This window comes from Hyperoodon ampullatus (assembly GCF_949752795.1).
Source record: "Hyperoodon ampullatus genome assembly, chromosome: 11".
In the NCBI taxonomy this organism is placed as follows: Eukaryota; Metazoa; Chordata; class Mammalia; order Artiodactyla; family Ziphiidae; genus Hyperoodon; species Hyperoodon ampullatus.
In genome coordinates, this window is record NC_136924.1 from 74337575 (window position 1) to 74360132 (window position 22558).

The 22558-nt window shown below is 35.5% G+C and overlaps 1 protein-coding gene across 1 annotated transcript in view; it reads left to right on the top strand.

Annotated features, from left to right (window-relative positions):
- CPNE8 (copine 8) overlaps positions 1 to 22558 on the top strand; it is a gene marked incomplete at both ends in the record, with an annotated part of 219565 nt that overhangs the window by 55292 nt on the left and 141715 nt on the right. Inside the window, 2 exons of the mRNA XM_079714215.1 lie at positions 14959 to 15062; positions 22378 to 22482. Of these exons, the coding sequence (XP_079570341.1) occupies positions 14959 to 15062; positions 22378 to 22482 (209 nt within the window). The remainder of the gene's footprint in view (positions 1 to 14958; positions 15063 to 22377; positions 22483 to 22558) is intronic.

Here is a 22558-nt window from a genome sequence, read left to right on the forward strand (position 1 = left end):
CATTTGTAGGAATAACCAGCTACCACTCCAACTAAGAGTATAATGACATAAAGTGCATATTCATTAATCTTAGAAAACTGCTATTTTTAGTTGTGATTTGCTGATCTAATCATCTTTCATACTTCTGGTCTCTGAATTTGTATATGTATATGGTAATCTGTGTTTGTATAATGAGGGAGGAATGAGAAAAAGAAGTTCAAGTTCAATAAGATGCATGTTCTTTATTGTGACATTAACATGCTATTCTGTCAAAATCTTGATATTAAGATTATTTTGTGTAAATATGCTAATGAAGAAATTATTATGAGTTCTAATTCAAAATAGAACCAAGATATCAAGGTCATAGATTGAGAATTGCCAGGCTGCATCTTAAACATCTTCTGCTTTCAATTCTGTTGTTTTGCTGGAGGAACAAGAAAATTATGAAGCTTCCATGCAAATGAAGTAGAATATGTTACTTAGTGATCCAGAGGCATTTTCACTATTCTTTATACTAATAAAGCTTTAAAAACATCTGGAATTATCTTTTAATATTACTTATTAATAGTATTAATATTATTTACATATTTCTCACACTTAGAAATTATATATCTAATATTTTTAAATTGTTTAGAATCTTGATCTAACTTCACTTATGTATCCTACATTCTGATTCTTAGCTACAGACACTGATAATCAACATCATTAAAATAATCATTGAAATAATATTATTATTCTAGTATAGTAGAAGAAACAAGTGTGTTCAAAGCAATGATCATAGTTAACTTCAGACAATGCCTTTTAAATGTGCATTTTATGGTACTTTAAAAATATCAGGCATTATCACTTAGAATTTGGAATGAAGTAATTTTATTTCAATTTGACATTATACAAATTATACAAATTTATTTTCTTGAAAACACTTTACCATTTGTTAGCTTGAGCATAAACTTTGGAATCAGGACACCTAAATTTCAGTATTATCTCTTTCACTATTCAGCTGAGTGAAATTTTTTGGAGCTTTAATTTCTGTATTTGTCAACAGCTAAAAGTCTTTATACAGGCATATCTCATTTTATTGTGCTTCACATATATTGCATTTTTTAGAAATTGAAGGCCTATGGCGGCCCTCTCGTGAAGAAGCCTATCAGCACCATTTTTCCAACAGCATTGCTCACTTCTAGTCTCTGTGTCACATTTTGCTAATTTTTGTACACTATCAAATTTTTTCATTATTATTACATTTGTTATGGTGATCTGTGATCAGTGATCTTTGATGTTACTATTGAAATTGTTTTTGGGCACCACAAAATTAATAAATGTGTGTGTGCTGACTGTTCCACCAACTGGCCATTCCCCTGTCTCTTTCCCTCTGCTCAGACATCCTTATTCTCTGAAACGCAACAATATAGAAATTAGGCCAATTAATATCTCTATAATGGCCTCTAAGCATTTAAGTGAAAGGAAGATTCACACATGTCTCACTTTAAATCAAAAGCTAGAAACGATTAAGCTTACTGAGAAAGGCATGTCGAAAGCCAAGCTGAGATAGGCTGAAAGCTAGGCCTCTTGGGCCAAACAGTTAGTCAAGGTTGTGAAGGCAAAGGAAAAGTTCTTGAAGAAAATTTCACATCTACTCCAGTGGACACACATATGATAAGAAAGCAAAACATCCTTATTGCTGATATGGAGAAAGTTGTAGTGGTCTGGATAGAAGATCAAACCAGCCACAACATTCCCTTAATCCAAAGCCTAATCCAGAGGAGGGCCCTAGCTCTCTTAAATCCTATGAAGGCTAAGAGAGGTGAGGAAGCTGCAGAAGAAAAGTTCAAAGCTAGCAGAGGTTGGTTCATGAGGTTTAAGGAAAGAAACTCTGTCCATAACATAAAAGTAGTACAGGTGAATCAGCAGGTGCTTATATATAAAGAAGTTGCAGCAAGTTTATCCAGATGTGCTAAGGTAATTAGTGAAGGTCACTGCACTAAATAACAGGTTTTCAATGTACATAAAATAGCCTTATATTGGAAGGAGATGCAATCTAGGACTTTCATAGCTAGAGAGGAGAAATCAGCGCCTTGCTTCAAAGTTTCAAAGGGCAGGAAGACTCTCTTGGCTTGAAGCTAGTGACTTTAAGGTAAAGCCAATGTTGACTTACCATTTAGAAAATCCTTGGGCCACTGAGAATTATGCTAAATTTTCTCTGCCTGTGCTGTATAAATGGAACAACAAAACCTGGATTATACCACATGTTTACAGCATGGTTTACTGAATATTTTAAGCCCACTGGTGAAACCTACTGCTCAGAGAAAAATTATTCCTTTCAAAATGTTACTACAAAGCTACAGTAATCAAGGCTGTATGGTACTGGCACAATAACAGAAATATAGATCAATGGTACAGGATAGAAAGCCCAAAGATAAACCCACGCACATATGGTCACCTAATTTATGACAAAGGAGGCAAGAACATACAATGGAGAAAAGACAGCCTCTTTAATAAGCAGTGCTGGGAAAAGTGGACAGCTACATGTAAAAGAATGAAATTAGAACACTACCTAACAGCATACACAAAAATAAACTCAAAATGGATTAAAGACCTAAATGTAAGACCAGACACTATAAAACACTTAGAGGAAAATCACTCTTTGACATAAACCACAGCGAGATCTTTTTTGACCCACCTCCTAGAGTAAAGAAAATAAAAATAAAAACAAATGGGACCTAATTAAACTTAAAAACTTTTGCACAGAAAGGGAAACCATAAACAAGATGAAAAGGCAACCCTCAGAGTGGGAGAAAATATTTGCTAACAAAGCAACAGACAAAGGATTAATCTCCAAAATATACAAACAGCTTGTGGAGCTCAATATCAAAAAAAACAAACAACCCAATTAAAAGTTAAGCAGAAGACCTAAATAGACATTTCACCAAAGAAGACATACAGATGGCCAAGAGGAACATGAAAAGTTGCTCATCACTGACTATTAGAGAAATACAAATCAAAACTACACTGAGGTATTACACCAGTCAGAATGGCCATCATCAAAAAATAATTTTGGAGAGGGTGTGGAGAAAAGGGAACCCTCCTGCACTGTTGGTGGGAATGTAAATTGATACAGCCACTATGGAGAACAGTATGGAGGTTCCTTAAAAAACTAAAAATAGAACTACCATATAACCCAGCAATCCCACTACTGGACATGTACTCTGAGAAAACCATAATTCAAATAGAGACATCTACCCCAGTGTTCACTGCAGCACTATTTACAATAGCCAGGACCTGGAAACAACCTAAACATCCAGCACATATATACAATAGAATATTACTCAGCCAATAAAAAGAACGAAATCAGGTCATTTGTAGAGACATAGATGGACCTAGAGTCTGTCATACAGAGTGAAGTAAGCCAGAAAAAAAACCAAATATCGTATATTAACACATATATGTGGAATCTAGAAAACTGGTACAGCTGAACCTATTTGCAGGCAGGAACAGAGACATAGACATAGAGAACAGACATGTGGACACAGGGGGAAGGGGAGGATGGGACAAATTGAGAAACTAGGATTGACATATATGCACTACCGTGTGTAAAATAGATAGCTAGAGAGAACATGCTGTAAAGCACAGGAAGCTCAGCTCGGTGCTCTGTGACGACCTAGATGGGTGGGATGGGTGTGGGGGGTGGGAAGGAGGTCCAAGAAGGACGGGATATAAGTATACATATAGTTGATTCACTTTATTGTACAGCAGAAACTAACACAACATTGCAAAACAATTATACTACAATACAAAAATGAGTTAAAAAACAAAACAAAACGAAAACCAAAATATTATTGCTTATTGACAATGCACCTGGTCACACAAGAGCTCTGATGGAGATGTACAAGATTGACGTTGCTTTCATGCTTGCTAACACAACACTCATTATTCAACCCGATGCTCAAGTAGTAAATTCGACTTTCAAGTCTTGTTATTTAAGAAATAATACATTTCCTAAAGCCACAGCTGCCACAGATAGTGATTCCTCTGATGGATCTGGGCAACGTCAATTGAAAACCTTCTGGAAAGGATTCACCATTCTAGATGACATTAAGAACATTCGTGGGGAGAAGCCCAAATATCGACATTAACAGGAGTTTGGAAGAAGTTGATTCCAACCCTCACAGATGGATAACTTTGTGGGGTTTAAGACTCCAGTGGAGGAAGTAACTGCTGATGTTGTGGAAATGGCAAAATAATTAGAATAGGAAGTGGACCCTGAAGATGTGACTGAATTGCTGCAATCTCATGACAAGACTTAAATGGATGACAGGTTGCATCCTATGGATGAGTAATGAAAGTGGTTTCTTGAGATGGAATCTACTGGTGAAGATGTTGTGAAGATTGTTGAAAGGACAACAAAGGATTTAGAGTATTACATAAGTTTAGTTGACAAAGACACAGCAGGGTTTGAGTGGGTCCACTCTGATTTTGAAAGAAGTTCTAACTACGGGTAAAATGCTATCAAACAGCATTGCATGCTACAGAGAAATCAATCCTGAAAGGACAAGTCAATTGATGGGGCAAATTTCACTGTTGTCTTATTTTAAGAAATCGCTACAGCCACCCCAACCTTCAACAACCACCACCCTGATCAGTTAGAAGCGATCAACATCGAGGCAAGACTCTCCACCAACAAAAAGATTGTGACTCACTGAAGGCTCACATGATAGTTAGCATTTTTAGCAACTGAGTATTTTTAAATAAAGGTATGTACATTTCTTTCTTAGACATAATGCTATTGCACACTTAATAGACAACAGTATTACCTCCTCCAGATGGTTACTTTGCAGAATTAAAAATAGGCCATATTTGAGAAATGGGTAAATTATAAATTTATACAAATGTGTATTTTCAGTGTGGTAATCCTAATTATCTCAACCATGGTTTATTTCAAATATAACTTTTGTGATATATCTTGTCAAATTCTAGAGTAAGAATTAAAGTAATTTTGAAGTCATATTGGAAATGTTTCTTCACTCAGTATTTTTAAGGTAGCTTGAAATTGTCCACAGAGAATATTTTTCATTCTGATTGATTGATTCAAAAATATTCACAAAATGTATAATGTGCTAGTCCCTGGAAAGGAAGCTTGGAATACAATGGCAAGAAAAAACAACAAGCAGCCCTTGTCCGTTTCTCAAATAAACATGTAGTTTGTGGAAAAGATGGATATTAATCAGATGACTGTATAGGTAAATATTTCATGATGTGTTCTAAGTGATAAATATGAGAGAGTACCATGGAGAATCATAATTTATATTGGGTGGAGGTAACTCCGGGTCTCTTTGAGAAATTTCCATTTTAGCTTAGACCCAAGTAATGGTTTGTCAGCCAAAGGGTAAGATTTCCAACAGAGCACACAGCTTGTATAGGACCCAAAGAGGGAAAGAGTGTCTCTGGTGTGTGTTAGTTAGCAAGGGGATGGGAGTGGGGGAATGATTGAGCTAAAACTTTGCCAGATAAAGGTGGAAAAGGCTGCTCAGAGTTTGTTTGGTGTTGGGCTTTTGTAGGCAATGTTAAAGATTCTGTGTTTATCCTAAATGCAAGGGAAAGCCTTGAGTAATTTTAAGTTATGAACAAAATTAATTTCTTTGATGTTTTAAGTCCATTACTCTCTCTGCTGAATGGAGAATCGATTGGATAGGTCCAAGAAGGTGGATCTATGGATTGGATAGGTGGAAGGAGAGAAAGGAATAAATGCCAATGTGCATGTCCAGGTGAGAGAAGAGGTTGGCTTGGACTAAGGTGGTGCCTGTGTAGCTGGATTGAAGATTTGAGAAATTTTTTAGAGATAGAATTATGCAACTTGATGATGGATTGGATAAAATGTCAGGAAAGGGAAGAGTCAAGGACAACTTCCTTGAGCACTTTGTGTGGATGATGAGTCACTCATTGAGTTGGGAAAAATTACTGGAGAAACAACTTTGATTTGAACTTGTTAGAAATGCCTCTGAACATTTAAATGGATTTCTTCAATAGGAAGTTTGTTACACTGGTGTGGAGTATTAAAGAAAGGTCTTAAAATTCTCTCAGGGTGGCATTAAGCATAAGAGTTTAAAAAAAAAAACTGCAATGATGCTTGTATACTTCTAGAAGTAGTAAATGCTTATTTTTTCCCCAGAAATTAGACTTCTTTTGTGTTTGACAGAGGTGGAATCTCTCCTAAGTTATTAACCTGAGTAATTACAAAAAACATTTTCCCCAAGTTTATATCATTTGGTGCATTGAAAGAAATATTTTCTCTTGAGTCAGTTATTCATTTTGCAAGCCTTATGAAATATAATTTGAAAAACTACAATTTGGTATTACATTTACCAGTGATCATATGAAAATTCATGTTTAAATAATATTTAGTCTCTCTGAAGTTTTAGTCAGCATTTATATGAAATATATACATTTCAGGATTCTACTATGTATTTTAAGTATATCAGAATGTTTTATGGTAATTTGTGTTTTGTTTTAGGGGCTTTGGAAAAATGTCTTAAAGAGGTGATTTATTTCTGTGGCAAGAACAATAAAAAAATTTGCACTTAAAAAAATGAACAATGTCTTTGTCCCATGTTCTTGGAAAACCACTTTCTCCTAAGGGCATTTTAATATATGTGAAGGTGCTTAATAAGTATTTCTGAACTCTGCAAAATGAAGTGGTGAATTAACGTTTTCACCAAGTAATATTTTAAACTGTGACTTCTTGATTTAATGTGAATTACTTTGACCCTCCACCCACTTCAAAAATTGTTAACATCTCCTTTCAGTTAAAAAAACAAACAAATCTAAAATACTGATTTTAAGTTTTAAATTACTATATAATTTATACCCTTTAAATATTGCTTATCATCATTGAATAATGTTTAACTTCCTTGATTCATGATACCTCATCTTGTTTACCTTTAAGCTAAATCATGTAGGATATGAGTGCTTGAGTCTATAAATTGATAAAAATGATTGGTTTGACAAAATAATTAACATACAAGTAAGTGATTTAAATTACAGGTGAAAATGAAAGTGCTTTACTTTACTTCAAGCACTATATAATATGTTATTTTGAAATGTAGCTATTTAGAAATTGTGGTACACTTTTATATAATTAAAAAGGAACCTTTTTTCCCCTTCAGATAGCAAACTGTATTGTCAGTTGGGATCTGTCTTTTGCTTCATCTAATCATCTAATGAATCTCAACATCTAATACATGGTACATACATTGCTTAGTAAATATTTCCCTAGGAAATAAAAAAAAATTTTTTTCTAAATATGTGCACCTGAATAACTGAAGATAAAAATAGAGACCTTGCATTATAATATTGGGTACATAGAATTATCCAGTTTAATAGCACTTTTCTGGGGCAGGAAATGTTGAAGGGTTTTAATAAGTAATACTTCTGTGACAAGAACAAAAACTTCCAGGAGTCAATTTTTTAGTTTTATAGTCCTTTAAAAACAATTTTATGTTGTCTGGAATTTTCCCACATTAGACCATTTGTATTAAAATGGAAAAATTTGTTTTCTTATAAAGTCTTGATTGTGATCTGCAGATTCTAGTTATACTTCACCCAGGTGTTTTGTTTTTTTTTTTAACATCTTTATTGGAGTATAATTGCTTTACAATGGTGTGTTAGTTTCTGCTTTATAACAAAGTGAATCAGTTATACATATACATAAGTTCCCATATCGCTTGCCTCTTGCATCGCCCTCCCTCCCACCCTCCCTATCCCACCCCTCTAGGTGGTCACAAAGCACCGAGCTGATCTCCCTGTGCCATGCGACTGCTTCCCACTAGCTATCTATTTTACATTTGGTAGTATATATATATGTCCATACCACTCTCTCACTTTGTCACAGCTTACCCTTCCCCCTCCCCATATACTCAAGTACATTCTCTAGTAGGTCTGTGTCTTTATTCCTGTCTTACCCCTAGGATCTTCATGACCTTTTTTTCCCCCTTAGATTCCATATATATCTGTTAGCATACGGTATTTGTCTTTCTCTTTCTGGCTTACGTCACTCTGTATGACAGACTCCAGGTGCATCCACCTCACTACAAAGAACTCAATTTCGTTTCTTTTCATGTCTGAGCAATATTCCATTGTATATATGTGCCATATTTTCTTTATCCATTCATCCAGTAATGGACATTTAGGTTGTTTCCGTGTCCTGGCTATTGTAAATAGAGCTGCAATGAACATTTTGGTACATGACTCTTTTTGAATTATGGTTTTCTCAGGGTATATGCCCAGTAGTGGAATTCCTGGGTCGTATGGTAGTTCTATTTGTAGTTTTTTAAGGAAACTCCATACTGTTCTCCATAGTGGCTGTATCAATTTACATTCCCACCAGCAGTCCAAGACTGTTCCCTTTTCTCCACACCCTATCCATCATTTATTTCTAGATTTTTTGATGATGGCCATTCTGACTGGTGTGAGATGATATCTCATTGTAGTTTTGATTTGCATTTCTCTAATGATTAATGATGTTGAGCATTCTTTCATGTGTTTGTTGACAATCTGTATATCTTCCTTAGAGAAATATCTATTTAGGTCTTCTGCCCATTTTTGGATTGGGTTGTTTGTTTTTTGTTGTTGTTATTGAGCTGCTTGTAAATTTTGGAGATTAATCCTTTGTCAGTTGCTTCATTTGCAAATATTTTCCCCCATTCTGAGGGTTGTCTTTTGGTCTTGTTTATGGTTTCCTTTGCTGTGCAAAAGCTTTTAAGTTTCATTAGGTCCCATTTCTTTTTATTTCCATTTCTATAGGAGGTGGGTCAAAAAGGATCTTGCTGTGATTTCTGTCATAGAGTGTTCTGCCTATGTTTTCCTCTAAGAGTTTGATAGTGTCTGGCCTTACATTTAGATATTTAATCCATTTTGAGGTTATTTTTGTGTATGGTGCTAGGGAGTGTTCTAACCTGATACCTTTACATATACCTGTCCAGTTTTCCCAGCACCACTTATTGAAGAGGCTGTCTTTTCTCCACTGTATATGCTTGCTTCCTTTATCAAAGATAAGGTAACCATATGTGCATGGAGTTATCTCTGGGCTTTCTATCCAGTTCCATTGATCTATATTTCTGTTTTTGTGCCAGTACCATACTGTCTTGATTAATGTAGCTTTGTAGTATAGTCTGAAGTCAGGGAGCCTGATTCCTCCAGCTCCATTTTTCATTCTCAAGATTGCTCTGGATATTCGGGGTCTTTTGTGTTTCCATACAAATCGTGAAATTTTTTGTGTTAGATCTCTGAAAAATGCCAGTAGTAGTTTGATAGGGATTGCATTGAATCTGTAGATTGTTGTGGGTACTAGAGTCATTTTCACAATGTTGATTCTTCCAATCCAAGAACATGGTATATCTCTCCATCTATTTGTATCATCTTTAATTCCTTTCATCATTGTCTTATAATTTTCTGCAAACAGGTCTTTTGTCTCCTTAGGTAGGTTTATTCCTAGATGTTTTATCCTTTTTGTTGCAGTGGTAAATGGGAGTGTTTTCTTAATTTCATTTTCAAATTTTTCATCCTTAGTGTATAGGAATGCCAGAGACTTCTGTGCATTAATTTTTTTATCCTGATACTTTACCAAATTCATTGATTAGCTATAGTAGTTTTCTGGTAGCATCTTTGGGATTCTCTATGTATGGTATCATGATATCTGCAAACAGTGACAGCTTTACTTCTTTTTGGATTTGGATTCCTTTTATTTCTTTTTCTTCTCTGATTGCTGTGGCTAAAACTTCCAAAACTGTGTTGAATAAGAGAGGTGAGAATGGGCAACCTAGTCTTGTTCCTGATCTTAGTGGAAATGGTCTCAGTTTTTCACCATGTAGGGCGATGTTGGCTGTGGGTTTGTCATATATGGCCTTTATTATGTTGAGGAAATTTCCCTCTATGCCTACTTTTGCAGGGTTTTATCATAAATGGGTGTTGAATTTTGTCAAAAGCTTTCTCTGCATCTATTGAGATGATCATATGGTTGTTCTTCAATTTGTTAATATGGTGTATCACATTGAGTGATTTGCGTATCTTGAAGAATCCTTGCATTCCTAGAATAAACCACACTTGATCGTGGTATATGATCCTTTTAATGTGCTGTTGGATTCTGTTTGTTAGTATTTTCTTGAGGATTTTTGCATTTATGTTCATCAGTGATATTGGCCTGTAGTTTTGTTTCTTTGTGACATCTTTTTCTGGTTTTGGTATCAGGGTAATTGTGGCCTCGTAGAATGAGTTTGGGAGTGTTCCTCCCTCTGCTATATTTTGGAAGAGTTTGAGAAGGGTAGGTGTCAGTTCTTCTCTAAATGTTTTATAGAATTCGCCTGTGAAGCCAGCTGGTCCTGAGCTTTTGTTTGTTGGAAGATTGTAAATCATAGTCTCAATTTCAGTGCCTGTGATTGGTCTATTCATATTTTCTCTTTCTTCCTGGTTCAGTCTTGGCAGGTTGTGCATTTCTAAGAATTTGTCCATTTCTTCCAGGTTGTCCATTTTATTGGCATAGAGTTGCTTGTAGTAATCTCTCATGATCTTTTGTATTTCTGCAATGTCAGTTGTTACTTCTCCTTTTTCATTTCCAATTCTAATCAGTTGAGTCTTCTCCCTTTTTTTCTGATTAGTCTGGCTAATGTTTTATCAATTTTGTTTATCTTCTCAAAGAACCAGCTTTTAGTTTTATTGATCTTTGCTATCATTTCCTTCATTTCTTTTTCATTTATTTCTGATCTGATCTTTATTATTTCTTTCTTTCTCCTAACTGTGGGGTTTTTTTGTTCTTCTTTCTCTAATTGCTTTAGGTGCAAGGTAAGGTTGTTTATTCGAGATGTTTCCTATTTCTTAAGGTAAGATTGTATTGCTATAAACTTCCCTCTTAGAACTGCTTTTGCTGCATCACATAGGAGTTCGGCCATTGTGTCTCCATTGTCATTTGTTTCTGGGTATTTTTTTAATTTCCTCTTTGATTTCTTCAGTGCTCACTTCCTTATTAAGTAATGTATTGTTTAGCTTCCATGTGTTTGTATTTTTTACAGATCTTTTCCTGTAATTGATATCTAGTCTCATAGCTTTGTGGTGGGAAAAGATACGTGATACGATTTCAATTTTCTTAAGATTACCAAGGCTTGATTTGTGACCCAAGATATGATCTATCCTGGAGAATGTTCCATGAGCACTTGAGAAAAATGTGTATTCTGTTGTTTTTGGATGGAAAGTCCTATAAATATCAATTAAGTCCATCTTGTTTAATGTATCATTTAAAGCTTGTGTTTCCTTATTTATTTTCACTTTGGATGACCTGTCCATTGGTAAAAGTTGGGTGTTAGCATCCCCTACTATGATTGTGTTACTGTCGATTTCCCCTTTTATGGCTGTTAACATTTGTCTTATATATTGAGATGCTCCTATGTTGGGTGCATAAATATTTACAATTGTTATATCTTCTTCTTGGATCGATCCCTTGATCATTATATAGTGTCCTTCTTTGTCTCTTGTAATAGGGTTTATTTTAAACTCTATTTTGTCTGATATGAGAATTGCTACTCTAGCTTTCTTTCTTTCTTTCTTTCTTTCTTTCTTTTTTTGCAGTACGTGGACCTCTCACTCTTTTGGCCTCTCCTGTTGCAGAGCACAGGCTCTGCACATGCAGGCTCAGTGGCCATGGTTCACGGTTGCAGCCACTCCGTGGCATGTGGGATCTTCCTGGACAGGGGCATGAACCCATGTCCCCTGCATCATCAGGCAGACTCTCAAACACTGCTCCACCAGGGAAGCTCCCCAGCTTTCTTCTGATTTCCATTTGCATGGAATATATTTTTCCATCCCCTCACTTTCAGTCTGTATGTGTCCCTAGGTCTAAAGTGGGTCTCTTGTAGACAGCATATATATGGGTCTTGTTTTTGTATCCATTCAGCCAGTCTGTCTTTTGGTGAAAGCATTTAGTCCATTTACATTTAAGGTAATTATCGATATGTATGTTCCTATTCCCATTTTGTTAATTGTTTTGGGTTTGTTATTGTAGGTCTTTTCCTTCTTTTGTGTTTCCTGCCTAGAGAAGTTCCTTTAGCATTTGTTGTAAAGCTGTTTTGGTGGTGCTGAACTTTCTCAGCTTTTGCTTGTCTGTAAAGCTTTTAATTTCTCCATCAAATCTGAATGAGATCCTTGCTGGGTAGAGTAATCTTGGTTGTAGGTTTTTCTCCTTCATCTCTTTAAATATGTTCTGCCACTCCCTTCTGGCTTTCAGAGTTTCTGGTAAAGATCAGCTGTTAACCTTATGGGGATTCCCTTGTGTGTTATTTGTTTTTCTTTCCCTTGCTGATATTAATATGTTTTCTTTGTATTTAATTTTTGACAGTTTGCTTAATATGTGTCTTTGTGTGTTTCTCCTTGGATTTTCCTGTATGGGACTCTCTGTGCTTCCTGGACTTGATTAAGTATTTCCTTTCCCATATTAGGGAAGTTTTCAACTATAACATCTTCAAATATTTTCTGAGTCCCTTTCTTTTTCTCTTCTTCTTGTGGAACCCTTATAATTCAAATGTTGGTGCATTTAATGTTGTCCCAGAGGTCTCTGGGACTGTCCTCAGTTCTTTTCATTCTTTTTTCTTTATTCTGCTCTGCAGTAGTTATTCCACTATTTTATCTTCGAGGTCTCTTATCCGTTCTTCTGCCTCAGTTATTCTGCTTTTGATCCCTTCTAGAATATTTTTAATTTCATTTATTGTGTTGTCCATCGTTGCTTGTTTCCTTTTTAGTTCTTCTAGGTCCTTGTTAAATGTTTCTTGTCTTTGCTCCATTCTATTTCCAAGATTTTGGATCATCTTTACTATCATTATTCTGAATTCTTTTTCAGGTATACTGCCTATTTTCTCTTCATTTGTTAGGTTTGGTGGGTTTTTATGTTACTCCTTTATCTGCTGTGTGTTTTTCTGTCTTCTCATTTTGCTTATCTTACTGTGTTTGGGGTCTCCTGTTTGCAGGGTGCAGGTCCGTAGTTCCCGTTGTTTTTGGTGTTTGTCCCCAGTGGCTAAAGTTGGTTCTGTGCATTGTTTAGGCTTCCTGGTGGAGGGGCCTAGTGCCTGTGTTCTGGTGGATGAGGCTGGATGCTGTCTTTGTGTTGGACCGGTGCACGTCTGCTCATGTGTTTTGTGGTGTCTGTGGCCTTATTATGATTTCAGGCAGCCTGTCTGCTAATGGGTGGCATTGTGTTCCTGTCTTGCTAGTTGTTTGGCATACGGTGTCCAGCACTGTAGCTTGCTGGCTTTTGAGTGAAGTTGGGTGCTGGTGTTGAGATGGAGATCTCTGGGAGATTTTTGCTGTTTGATATTACGTGGAGCTGAGAAATCTCTTGTGGGCCAGTGTCCTAAAGTTGGCTCCTCTTCCTCAGAGGCACAGCACTGACTCCTGGGTGCAGCACCAAGATCCTTTCATCCACATGGCTCAGAATTAAAGGGATAAAAAGTAGAAAGTACAAAAGAGGATAAAATTTTAAAAAGTAAGATAAAATAAAAGTTATTAAAATAAAAAATAATTATTAAGAAAATAAGGTTTTTAAATAAAAACAAAAAGAACAAAACAACAACAACAACAAAAATGGATGGACAGAACCCTAGGACAAATGGTGAAAGCAAAACTGTACAGACAAAATCTCACACAGAAGCATACACATACACACTCACAAAAAGGGGAAAAAGGGAAAAAGTAATATATCTTGGTCCCAAAGTCCAACTCCTCAATTTGGGATGACTCGTTGTCTATTCAGTTGTTCCACAGATGCAGGGTACATCAAGTTGGTTGTGGAGATTTAATCCACTGCTCCTGAGGCTGCTGGGAGAAATTTCCCTTTCTCTTCTTTGTTCGCACAGCTCCCAGGTTTCAGCTTTTGATTTGGCCCTGCCTCAGCGTTTAGGTCACTGGACAGCGTCTGTTCTTCACTCACACAGGACGGGGTTAAAAGGGCAGCGATTCGGGTCTCTTTCTCACTCAGGCCAGGGTTAGGGAGGGGCACAGAGTGCGGGGCAAGCCTGCGGCAGCAGAGGCCAGTGGGACGTTGCACCAGCCTGAGGCAGGCGTGTGTTCTCCTGGGGAAGTTTTCCCTGGATCACTGGACCCTGGCAGTAGCGGGCTGCACAGGTTCCTGAGAGAGGAGGTGTGGATAGTGACCTGTGCTTGCACACAGGCTTCTTGGTGGTGGCAGTATTGGCCTTAGCATCTCATGCCTGTCTCTGGGGTCTGCAGTGTTAGCCACGGCTCACGCCTGTCTCTGGAGCTCCTTTAAGCAGCACTCTTAATCACCTCTCCTCATGCACCAGGAATCAAAGAGGGAAGAAAAAGTCTCTTGCCTCTTTGGCAGGTCCAGACTTTTTCCCGGACTCCCTCTGGATAGCCGTGGTGCACTAACCCCTTCAGGCTGTGTTCCCACAGCCAGTCCTCTCCCTGCTATCTGTCCGAAGCTGGACCCTCAGCTCCCAGGCCCTGCCCACCCCAGTAGTGAGCAGTCAAGCCTCTCGGGCTGGTGAATTCTGGTCGGCAATGATCCTCTGTGCGGCAATCTCTCTGCTTTTCCCTCCACACCCCTGTTGCTGTGCTCTCCTCCATGGCTCCAAAGCTTCCCCCCTCTGCCACCCACAGTCTCCGCACATGAAGGGGCTTCCTAGTGTGTGGAAACCTTTCCTCCTTCACAGCTCCCTTCCACTGGTGCAAGTCCCATCCCTACTGTTTTGTCTCTGTTTATTCTTTTCTCTTTTGCTACCCAGGTACGTGGGGAGTTTCTTGCCTTTTGGGAGGTCTGAGGTCTTCTGCCAGCATTCACTGGGTGTTCTGTAGGAGTTGTTCCACATGTAGATGTATTTCTGATGTATCTGTTGGGAGGAAGGTGATCTCCACGTCTTACTCTTCCAGCATCTTCTCCCTCTCCTTCACCCAGGTTTTAAGCTGTTCTATTAATTTTGTTTGTAGGATGCTGTTCTGATGCAATTTTGTGCGAACAAATTGGACAAGAAGGACTTCTTTGGAAAATCAGATCCTTTTCTTGTATTTTATCGAAGTAATGAAGATGGCAGGTAGATTTATATTTTATGAATTTTAAGGCTATTATAAGTATGATGTTAAATTATCACTTTTTCTCAGATATTCATATTAAATTGATAAACAGTAAAATATTTTGATATTCAAAAAATTGATTTGATTTTTTATTCTCAATAATAAAATGTAACTTTTTAGGCATTTTATATGTTTTGTTTGATATTTATAATGAATGATTTTCAGCTTCATAGAAACATTTCCTCTTTACTTTTCCTAAATTTATATTATTGCCTTAATAGAATGGAAGATTTACATGTTTGTAGAAATCTAAAATTATGAAACTAAAGTATTTTGTTATAGAATTGAACCCTTAAGCCAATTTCTTGGAGAAGAATATGGAGTTTAGGGGTTGCTTTTTATACTACAGCGTTTTTTCAATGATATCTAACATTCAGGAAAATTTTTCATTACCCTCTAGTAATTTGAATATTTTACCAGTTACAGTTAGACTGGTTTCTTTGTGATTTGAAAATGTATTATAGAGTTATAATTTATTTTAATTTTTTATTGAAGTATAGTTGATATACAATATTATATGTTACAGGTGTACAATATAGTTATTTACAATTTTTAAAGATTGCACTTCATTTATAATTATATTACAATATTGGCTATATTCCCTGTATTGTACTATATCCTTGTAGCTTATTTTATACAAAATAGTTCGTACCTCTTATTCCCCTACCCCAACATTGCTCCTCCTCTCTCCCCTTTCATCACTGGTAACCACTAGTTTGTTCTCTATATCCATGAGTCTGCTTCTTTTTTGTTATATTCACTAGTTTGTTGTATTTTTTAGATTCCACATATAAGTAATATCATACAGTATATGTCTTTCTCTGTCTGGCTTATTTCACTTAGCATTGTATCCTCTAAGTCCATCCATGTTATTGCAAATGGCAAAGTTTTCATTCTCTTTTTTTGGCTGAGTAATATTCCATTGTACAGAGTATAATTTAATACATATGACTCTACCATGAAATACATTTTATTGTTATCTTCTATGATTCTTATTGTATTGTCAGTAGTAATGAAAAAGTTTAATGGTTAAATTTATGATCTAAATAAGGTCCTGCTGCCTAGGTGTAAGCCATGACCCTGCTACTTAATAGCTATGGGACCATAGGCAAGTTTTTAAACTCAGTTTCCTCATCTGTAAAATGGGCTCTGATCATAGTTATCTCCCAGGGCTGTTGAGAGTATCAAATGAGTTACTACACAAAAATCATCTAGAAGCTTCCCTAACATAAGAATTATGTTAGCTGTTATTATTATTATTATTATCTTATGGTATAATGTTTCCTCTTCTGTTTTCCTTAACTGTGCATAATAAAATATTAGCTAAAGAGAAAATGTCATTTGGAGATTAAAACGAGCAGAATAGAATGTAAAAAAAATGTAACCTGCTTCACTTATAAATGAAATTATACAACATGTTAATGCTATGTAATAAGTATAAAATGGTACATAAAAATAGAAAATTTGCTATTTAAAATGATTATACTGAGCAATATAAAATGAAGCTTTACATAGTGTATGATTTTTGCTGATGCAGCTACTCGGCAACTGTTGGTTATTTTTGTTATGGTATCATATCGGATTTTGCATGCTTCTTTTCTATTTTGGTGGTAAAAATGTTAGAGTAGCATTTGTATCTGAACACTAATTTACCCATGTGAAAAATATTGCACAGTGGATAAATAATCATATTTTCCAGTCATTTCACAGTTAGGAAAAAAACTAAAGAATTGTTCAAATTTTCTTGAATTAAAATGTTCTTATGTTTCCTCCTGTTTGAATGACTTATTTCCTGAATTTTCTATTTTATTCTTACTAGTTTTCTTAGAAATATTTGTTGTATAATTATAGAATTTCAGTCTGTCATACATTTAATGCTACTGGTAAGAGATATATTACAAAATTTATTATGCTTATAAAATGGTATTAACTTATTGATTAAATAAAATATAAATATTGAGTGCAACAAATCCAAAAATCTCAAATCATTTAAAAAATAACTATTGCTAAAATTTTGTGAATCTCATTTCAGAAAACTTTCCACTTGCATATACACACAGAAAATAGTTCACCACCCAGATCCAAATATATATATTAGGGCATATGTATTAATGTATTAATATACATATGTTTTGTTCTGATGAGTTTTGGATGAATAAAAATGCTTTTACTCCTCACTTTTTATGTGTGTCTTTGTAACTGCAAAGACTTTATCTTCATTTTTAACATGTATTTGAACACGGAGCTACTTCAAAAATTGCTTGTTGCCTAGTGTTTGAGACTCATATTATAAGAAAGAGTAAAACTTAATTTCTACTGTAAACATTAATGGAAATCCATTATAATATATGATTATAAATTCTTATTTTCTTGCTTTCATATTATTTAGTAATTTGACCTGTATTCATAATTAGGTAATAATTTTCCTTTGGAATAACTGTTTTTTGGTAATTGGCTTCATGTAAAGTATTTTAACACAGGTTATTTAATAAAAATATTTTTCTTCTAATACTATGTGTAATACATATATACATACACATTTATATTTATATAGCAATACTCCTGAATAGTAGAAAGACCTACCTCAGACTCCTGTTAGAATTTTCACTAATTACACTAGTGCTGAAATTACTAGAGAGATTTTGCTGTCTATATCACATCTAATGCTTTACAAATGAGAATGATTAATAGAAGACAGATGACTACCTCACAAGTAGCTCACTAAGAAGGTGAGTCACTTTATTAAGAGAAGAAGTTTCAAAGTATTTAATTACTGTGACTGATAATACTAGGAATATGACAGAAATTTTGATTTAACTGTAAGCAAAAAGGCCTAGAAGTCAGTAGATTATTGAGCATGTTCGTTTGAAGATGGTTCATTGCTTGCTTTATCTCCATCTAGCTCTCTGTCTATTGATTTAATCTACTATCTATCTATCACCCATCTATCATTTATCTATCTTCTACCTACCTATCTAGATACCTATATAGCTAGGTATCTGTATCTATCACCCTACCAAAGATTGGTATATATTAGAATATGATATAAGAGAAGAGAAAGTCCCTTTGTAAATCTTTAAGAATATGTAGAGTTATGAAGATAAGCAGATGCCTGTTTATGAAAAATATATACATACTTTTGTCCCTATGAATTTTTCTTAAACATTTTTGTGTACTTCTGCTTTTTCTCATTTGATTCACTCTGTTTTTCTCCTGCCTACTTCTCCCTTATCTCCTTTAATTTTCTTCCCTCTGCTTTAGATATTTTGATTAACCTTTTATTTTTTTATTTTATTTTTTAACATCTTTATTGGAGTATAATTGCATTACAATGGTGTGTTAGTTTCTGCTTTATAACAAAATGAATCAGTTATACATATACATATGTTCCCATATCTCTTCCCTCTTGCATCTCCCTCCCTCCCACCATCCCTATCCCCCTCTAGGCGGTCACAAAACACCAAGCTGATCTCCCTGTGCTATGCGGCTGCTTCCCACTAGCTATCTATTTTACGTTTGCTAGTGTATATATGTCCGTGCCACTCTCTCACTTTCTCACAGCTTACCCTTCCCCCTCCCCATATCCTCAAGTCCATTCTCTAGTAGGTCTGTGTCTTTATTCCCATCTTACCCCTAGGTTCTTCATGACCTTTTTTTTTTCCCCTTAGATTCCATATAGATGTGTTAGCATATGGTATTCATTTTTCTCTTTCTGACATACTTCACTCTGTATGACAGACTCTAGGTCCATCCACATCACTACAAAGAAGTCAATTTCATTTCTTTTCATGGCTGAGTAATATTCCATTGTATATATGTGCCACGTCTTCTTTATCCACTCATCTGTTGATGGACACTTAGGTTGATTCCATGTCCTGGCTACTGTAAATAGAACTGCAATGAACATTTTGGTACATGACTCTTTTGAATTACGGTTTTCTCAAGGTATATGTCCAGTAGTGTGATTGCTGGGTCATATGGTAGTTCTATTTGTAGTTTTTTAAGGAAACTCCATACTGTTCTCCATAGTGGCTGTATCAATTCACATTCCCACCAACAGTGCAAGAGTGTTCCATTTTCTCCACACCCTCTCCAGCATTTATTGTTTGTAGATTTTTTGATGATGGCCATTCTGACTGGTGTGAGATGATATCTCATTGTAGTTTTGATTTGCATTTCTCTAATGATTAATGATGTTGAGCATTCTTTCATGTGTTTGTTGACAATCTGTGTATCTTCTTTGGAAAAATGTCTATTTAGGTTTTCTGCCCATTTTTGGATTGGGTTGTTTGTTTTTTGTTGTTGTTATTGAGCTGCATGAGCTGCTTATAAATTTTGGAGATTAATCTTTTGTCAGTTGCTTCATTGGCAAATATTTTCTCCCATTCTGAGGGTTGTCTTTTGGTCTTGTTTATGGTTTCCTTTGCTTTGCAAAAGCTTTTAAGTTTCATTAGGTCCCATTTGTTTTTATTTCCATTTCTCTAGGAGGTAGTTCAAAAAGGATCTTGCTGTGATTTCTGTCATAGAGTGTTCTGCCTATGTTTTCCTCTAAGAGTTTGATAGTGTCTGGCCTTACATTTAGATATTTAATCCATTTTGAGGTTATTTTTTGTATGGTGTTAGGGCATGTTCTAATTTCATACTTTTACATCTACCTGTCCAGTTTTCCCAGCACCACTTATTGAAGAGGCTGTCTTTTCTCCACTGTATATTCTTGCCTCCTTTATCAAAGATAAGGTGACCATATGTGTGTGGGTTTATCTCTGGGCTTTCTATCCTGTTCCATTTATCTATATTTCTGTTTTTGTGCCAGTACCATACTGTCTTGATTACTGTAGCTTTGTAGTATAGTCTGAGGTGAGGGAGCCTGATTCCTCCAGCTCCATTTTTCTTTCTCAAGATTGCTTTTGATATTCGGGGTCTTTTGTGTTTCCATACAAATTGTGAAATTTTTTGTTCTAGTTCTGTGAAAAATGCCAGTGGTGGTTTGATAGGGATTGCATTGAATCTGTAGATTGCTTTGGGTAATAGAATCATTTTCAAAATGTTGATACTTCCAAGCCAAGAACATGGTATATCTCTCCATCTATTTGTATCATCTTTAATTTCTTTCATCATTGTTTTATAATTTTCTGCATACAGGTCTTTTGTCTCCTTAGGTAGGTTTATTCCTAGATATTTTATTCTTTTTGTTGTAATGGTAAATGGGGGTGTTTTCTTAATTTCACTTTCAAATTTTTCATCATTAGTGTTTAGGAATGCCAGCGATTTCTGTGCATTAATTTTGTATCCTTCTACTTTACCAAATTCATTGATTAGCTCTCATAATTTTCTTGTAGCATCCTTAGGATTCTCTATGTATAGTATCATGTCATCTGCAAACATTGACAGTTTTAGTTATTATTTTCCGATTTGGCTTCCTTTTATTTCTTTTTCTTCTCTGATTGCTGTGGCTAAAACTTCCAAAACTATGGTGGATAATAGTGGTAAGAGTGGGCAACTTTGTCTTGTTCCTGATCTTAGTGGAAATGGTTTCAGTTTTTTACCATTGAAGACAATGTTGGCTGTTGATTCACCTTTTAGAGTCTTCTATCCTCTATCTTTCTTTTAATGTCTTTTGCCCCAGTTATTCCTACAGTGCTTTTGGTGTCTCAACTTTGAGAGCATTCGACCACATTATATACACACATATTCTCTTGAGCTCTGTCAATTTAGTAACATGATTTTCTTTAGATAGGTGAGGACACTACCAGGAAGAGTATGGCACTAATGCCATAAATATTAAATTGAATACATGATCCATTTACAGTATGTTTCTATTTGATCTCTTAATGCAGAGAGACCTTTTCTTGCCTGAGAAGGGGTAAATTGACTCAAGGCCCTTTCAACATGAGATTATTTCCTTGTGAGGTTTAGTTACAATATATTCACTATGGTAGTTATGTAATAGTCTCATGTTAATGACTATTTAGAGGGATCCCTTGAATTTAGAACACTTCGTGACTAAGGTTTTAGTGAAGGCTGAGTTTAGGTATTGTTCTAAGCAAGATTATTAAAACTTTTTATAGCTCAGTAACTGCTGCATATATTTGCATTTAGGCAAGAACATTTCCAGGACCTGATTGATGTCTGGAGATTGAATGATTTGGTGGAAACAATACTGGAATTTGAATCAGAAAACCTAGTTTAAGGCTCCATGTATTCTACCCCTTATTTTATATTCTTGAATTGCTATCTTTCTCCCCTCTAGGGATTCTTTAGTTATATAGAGTCAACAGTTTAAAGAAAGAAAGAATCACATACTGAGTGGTCTCACTATAAATTTATTATGTTAATCTTAAATAGGCCCTTAACCCTCCCCAGGAATCTTACTCCCTTTCCTTAATCCATCAGTGTTCCCTCCCTCCCAGACACTTTAGCACTTTTGCCCTCTTCCTTCTATGCTAGTTATCTTGCTTTCTATTTAATAAGAAAATGGAAGCAATTGGAGGACTTCCTCAAGATCCCATCACAGCATCTACCCCTGCGCTCGACCTTCCTGAATGCTCTGCAAAGTCACTATCTGTGCTCTCAAGGCCAACCCCTCCATTGATTCCCTCTATCCCATCCACTTCCATCTAATTCAGGACATTGCTCTATCTTTTATCCCCTTTCTTTCATGCATCACAGATTGCTTTCTCTCTAATGTACTTTTTCCTTTAGCATACAACCTTGCTGTTATTTCTTTCATCTTGAAAAAATTTAAAAAGTAACAAAAAACAAACCTTTCATTTGAATAATCTTTCCCCTTTAAGCTATCCCCAATTTCTCTTTTTCTTTTTACAGCTAAACTGCTCAAAAGTGTTGTTTATACACTCTGCCTCAGTTTCTCTTCTCTTTCTTAAACACATTCTAACCAGATTTTTGTCCCCAGCACTCCAGCAAAACTGCCCTTCTCAGGGTTACTGATGACCTTCATATTCTTAGTGACCCATGGATACTTTTCACTCTATCAATTTGTCACCACAATTTTTATAGAGAGTATTTACAATGCAGCTTTAGGATTTATTGAATTTGAAGATCATTTTTAGTAAACTCATTGCAAAATCTCATTGCTTTATGTTATAAGCTAATCTTTAAAGTTTTAAAACTGCAAATCTCTTTTTATTGACTGGTATAGCAGCAACAGAGGGACTGGTAACATGTATTCTGCACAAAAAAAAAACAGAAGAATGACTACTAAAACAATATATTATAACTGAATCATGAAAATAACTGAAAACTTTTTTTTTACAGTTTTACAATTTGTCATAAAACAGAAGTTGTCAAAAACACTCTGAATCCTATCTGGCAAGCATTCAAGATCTCAGTCAGAGCTTTATGTAATGGCGATTATGACAGGTAAAATAAATGACAACTTTTCTGAGAGTTTTGAATATTCACTATAGAGTTTGTATCCAATAATCTAAGTTGAATT